The sequence below is a fragment of the Palaemon carinicauda genome, chromosome 22, assembly GCF_036898095.1.
Source record: "Palaemon carinicauda isolate YSFRI2023 chromosome 22, ASM3689809v2, whole genome shotgun sequence".
Taxonomy (NCBI): domain Eukaryota; kingdom Metazoa; phylum Arthropoda; class Malacostraca; order Decapoda; family Palaemonidae; genus Palaemon; species Palaemon carinicauda.
Window position 1 is genome coordinate 67737681 of NC_090746.1, and position 5000 is coordinate 67742680.

The 5000-nt window shown below is 34.0% G+C and overlaps 1 protein-coding gene across 2 annotated transcripts in view; it reads right to left on the bottom strand.

Moving 5' to 3' along the window:
• Positions 1-1970: 1970 nt before the first annotated feature.
• LOC137616520 (uncharacterized) overlaps positions 1971-5000 on the bottom strand; it is a 3307-nt gene continuing 277 nt past the window's right edge. Inside the window, exons 2-4 of one of the 2 annotated variants that reach the window (XM_068346350.1) lie at positions 4395-4433; positions 3488-3664; positions 1971-2580 (exon numbers count right to left, since the gene is read on the bottom strand). In XM_068346350.1, coding sequence (XP_068202451.1) covers positions 2318-2580; positions 3488-3664; positions 4395-4433 — 479 coding nt within the window. In that variant the 3' untranslated portion in view covers positions 1971-2317. The remainder of the gene's footprint in view (positions 2581-3487; positions 3665-4394; positions 4434-5000) is intronic. The other variant, XM_068346351.1, reaches the window with a different exon arrangement.

Below are 5000 nucleotides of genomic sequence, written 5' to 3' on the forward strand. Positions count from 1 at the left end.
TGGGGGAGTGGTTAACTTTATCAGGTATTGATATTGAGATGTAAACTGGTATCAGAATCATATTTGGGCTTGGGGGGCTTGTATAAAAAGTTCTTAACGAAGTGTATTCCAAGGATTCTAATCTTACATGACTTCACCCAGTTTTAATGCCAGTTGTGATAGCTTATATTAGAAGCGTACCTGCCTGACTATGTGCTGGATGGGCATTCCAGACTCTCTCAGAATTGATATTTTTTAGTAGAGTCTACGACCTCACCATCCTTATGAGCTAAGGATGGGGCGTTTAGGTTGGCCAGGGCACCAGCCGCCCGTTGAGAGGCAACCACTAGAGAGTTATGGCGTCTTTTGACTGCACAGACAGTACTACATTGAATCCTTCTCTCTGGTTACGGTTAATTTTCCCTTTGCTTACACATACACTGAATAATCTGGCATATTCTTTACATTTTCTCCTCTGTACTCATACACCTGACAACACTGAGATTACTAAACAATTCTTCTTCACCCAAGGGGTTAACTACTGCACTGTAATTGTTCAGTGGCCACTTTCCCCTTTCTAAGGGTAGAAGAGACTCTTTAGCTATGGTAAGCACCTCTTCTAGGAGGACACACCAAAATCAAACCATTGTTTTCGAGTCTTGGCTAGTGCCATAACCTCTGTACCATGGTCTTCCTCTGTCTTGGGTTAGAGTTCTCTTGCTTGAGGGTGCACTCGAGCACACTAATCTATCTTATTTCTCTTCCTCTTGTTGTGTTAAAGTTTATATAGTTTATAAAGGAGATATTTATTTTAATGTTGTTACTCTTCTTGAAATATTTTATTTTTCCTTGTTTCCATTCCTCACTGAGCTATTTTCCCTGTTGGAGCCCATGGGCTTATAGCATCCTGCTTTTCCAACTAGGGTTTTAGCTTAGCAAATAATAATAATAATAATATAGATCTACCTGCTGATTTAACAGCAACCATTGCCTGGGCATCCCTATTCCTAGCTTGATGGAGAGTGGGCTTTGGTGGTGATCATGATGTATATTTGGACAGTCTCTAGGACATTGTCCTGTCCCTTGCCTATGCGATTCACAAGCGAACTTTAAATCTTCAATCATTTTACAGATGCCCCTTTGGCTACTGCTCTTATAAGCTGATGGACTTTACAGGGCTCATAATCTCACAGATGTCGCATGAGAGTCACAAACAAAAATGTTCATCAATTTGATTAGGTTTATATAAATTTCACTTGTAGAATTAGGAATCCTCTTCTTCTTTTGCATTTTCTGAATTATTTATCCCAAATGTTCTCATAGTTTATTACAAACCATTTCTTCAGAAGCATTGTGTGCTTTAGGAGACCAAGGTTTTTTATTACATCATAAGGAATATTGTTGTTTGAAAAAATTATTCATTACGACTGTAAGAACATTTAAAGCAATATTACTGCTGGAGCTACCAATGTACTATGATGTGAGTTTCCTAAAGATGTGGTTTAGACTAATGTATAATATGAAGTCTGAGGAAATGCCTAAATCCTCTGCAATTATTCGAAAAAGTTTATATATTCCCGCAAGCGCTATAATGATGAGATTCAAAAGTGAAATATTTGCTTAGCTTAAAAAGCAAAAATGACCATTACTAGCAATATAGTGTGCTGTGATCTGGTCTATGGTCTCAGGTTAGGTTATGTTACCAAGATGTTACCAAGTTCCTAAAGTAAGTCTAGGATTCTTTTCCAGTCTTCAGTGTTCTTTCCATTTTTTTTTCTTTTTTTTTTTTAGGTTAGTTTAAAATTTACATCAGATAGATTAAAAGTAGGATATGCTACTTTGTACAAGAGCAAGAATGTTAAGTCAATTGCAATTGAATGTTTATTTAGCTATGAAGTGAGAATTAGATTCCATATGAATTGAAGAGCTGATGTTTGTAGATCTATTCCATCTTTAAGTTTAAGGCGAAGTAATTGCTTTTTTTTTTGGGGGGGGGGGGGTGGTGATGGGTTGTCTAAAGCTCAGCTTCTTTTAATGCTTCATGATTAGTACATGAATCCTTACAATTTCTGTCACAGCAGTGTAGACTTTTTGTTTGGAGATGATGATGATAATAAGGTTTAAGTTCAAACCATAAAATGAACATCTACATTTATTTTCTGTGCACTAATTAGATTTTCAGACATTTTTTTTTTCACTTAGTCAACCTCTAATTTACTCTTCTAAAGATAACATGCTCTGGAATTATTAATTGAATCTACGTTAAGTTTTTTTTTTCTCCTGGGAAATTCAAAAGCCATATTCAATAGTCGATTTACCTTTTTGGAGAGAGATTTATCTAAGGAATTTCGCAAATTGGAGAATATTTGAGCTCTCCAATATCTCCCAGACATGAAGTGTCTGCCATAAGGTAGTGCGCCTCGTTATCCAGAATTGCGCAGTTCCGATTCGTGTCACTGGCAGGTCTCAGGGTCAAGGCCGCGTCGCAATCGTACCTCCAGAATGGGGCGCCCATTGGAACATAAAAGCCATCACTCCATCTCCAGTGACCTTCGTAATCTTCGTCAGAGGCGTCTATCCAGTAATTGGCGTGATCCAGTCCTTCGGGGAAGAAAACATTGGATTTTATACCTATAGAGGTGATGATACATAATTCTGGATGTTTGTTGAATTAATCATCCATAAAACAAAGAAATGAGTCAAGTGATATGGATCTCAAGTGCATCAATTATTGAAGGTATGTCAACCAACAGTTGGAAGAGTTCTAAAAACATATATACAACAGTATCCATTGAAAGCAGCTACAGTATATTGACTTAGGACATCTCGGTAAGCGAGGCAGCTCAGTATCTTCTATATTTATTTTTGAATTATTCCAAGGTTAGCTATAGGATGGAAAATGTAAGAATGTCAGTATAATTCAACCGTATATGAAAGTGAAAAAGTGGTATATAAGTTCAATGAAGGCAGGTCCTGAGAGATCTTCAGAGGCGAGCTAGACAAGCCCATCAGCCTAGTTAGAGCCCATCTGTTACTTAGGCTGACCTCATTGCCAATGAATATACTGACGCAGACCTGATATTGTCAATGAATTTACTGACGCAGACATGGTATTGTCAATGAATTTACTGACGCAGACATGGCATCGTCAATGAATTTACTGACGCAGACATGGCATCGTCAATGAATTTACTGACGCAGACAGGGCATCGTCAATGAATTTACTGACGCAGACATGGCATCGTCAATGAATTTACTGACGCAGACATGGCATCGTCAATGAATTTACTGACGCAGACATGGCATCGTCAATGAATTTACTGACGCAGACTTGGCATCGTCAATGAATTTACTGACGCAGACATGGCATCGTCAATGAATTTACTGACGCAGACATGGCATCGTCAATGAATTTACTGACTCAAACATGACATCGTCGTCAATAAATTTACTGACACAGACATGGTATTGTTAATGAATTTTCTGACATAATCATAGTATTACTCACCATAATCATTGATGAACTTGATTATTTCAGCCAGCTGCGAAGCACTTGGAATATGTGCTAATCTGCCTCCTTCACCGGCCCTGCTGCAGTAAAGCCTCATATCGTAGTAGCTGCCACTTTCACCGGTGTCAAACAAGAGGCACTGGCTGCCGATTTCATTGAAAGGAAATGGGCATGCTGAAGGAGGATAGATTAGTAGGTTAGTAGAAGTGTCATTGTAGGACTATGCTACTGGTGAAAATAAATCTTACGCATTCATTGAGATATTCAGGGTATTGGTGAGTAAAGCTCTAATGAATTCTAGATTAAAAAGCAAAATTGTCTTTTGTTAATTAATACATTTATTTAAATGATGTTGTTGATCAAGTGTAAATTAATGCCATTGAAAATAGTGTTTGGATAGATATAGCTCTGATCGAAAAACAAAATTGTTTTGATAATGAATGCATTTATTCATATTATGTTGTACATTCTGTAAATAGTTATGACGTCATTGACAATAGTTTTTAGAATGATATACCTATGTTTAATTTCAGTAAATTATTTGTGGAAATGTGTAATAACTTTCAGATTCAGACACTACACAAAAGCGTTTGGTGAAAGTATTTGAAATATTTTAGAGGGAATTTTAAGAATTATAAGTGTTTTGTTTGGAACTTTTAAAATTCATTAATATCATGGGATGAATATTAAATATTCGAAATATTTTTTTTTCTTTAGATTTAAACTACAGTAATATTTTGGACCTGAATTTTGAGAATTCAAGAATGTTTTAAGAGGAAATTTCAAAAGAGTTCAATTATAATTTGAAAGAAGAATTAACTAATTGAAGAATATTTTGAAATGTGAATGAATGAATTCAAGAATATTTTGGATCGAATATCAAGAAAATCTAACTTTCACTTACCCTGGGCCTTGGAAGGAGAAAAAAGGAAGGCAAAGGCAGCTGTTGAATAAAAGATTTAAATATCAATGTAATTTCAGAAAATATGATTTGGAAATATCCCATATTATAAACTTTCGAATCAACGAACTCTTGGTCATTCTTTGAAGAATCAACTTGTAAGTTTTTTCCTCAGACTATTTTGTTGTTTTTATGTGTTTACATGTTTGTTTATAGGTATTCAATGGTCATTACTTTGTGCCTACTCTGATTTTCCCCTAAAACCAGACTTATAGACAAAGAATTTATATATTACGTCTCAAGAAATTTGTAGGTTAACATATATATATATATATATATATATATATATATATATATATATATATATATATATATATATATGTATATATATATATATATATATATGTATATATATATATATATATATATATATATATATATATGTATATATATACATATATATATATATATATATATATATGTGTGTATATATATATATATATATATATATATATATATATATATATTCATATATATATAAATATTTATATATATGAATATTATTTATATATATATATTTATATATATAATCCGTTTTTATATATGTAT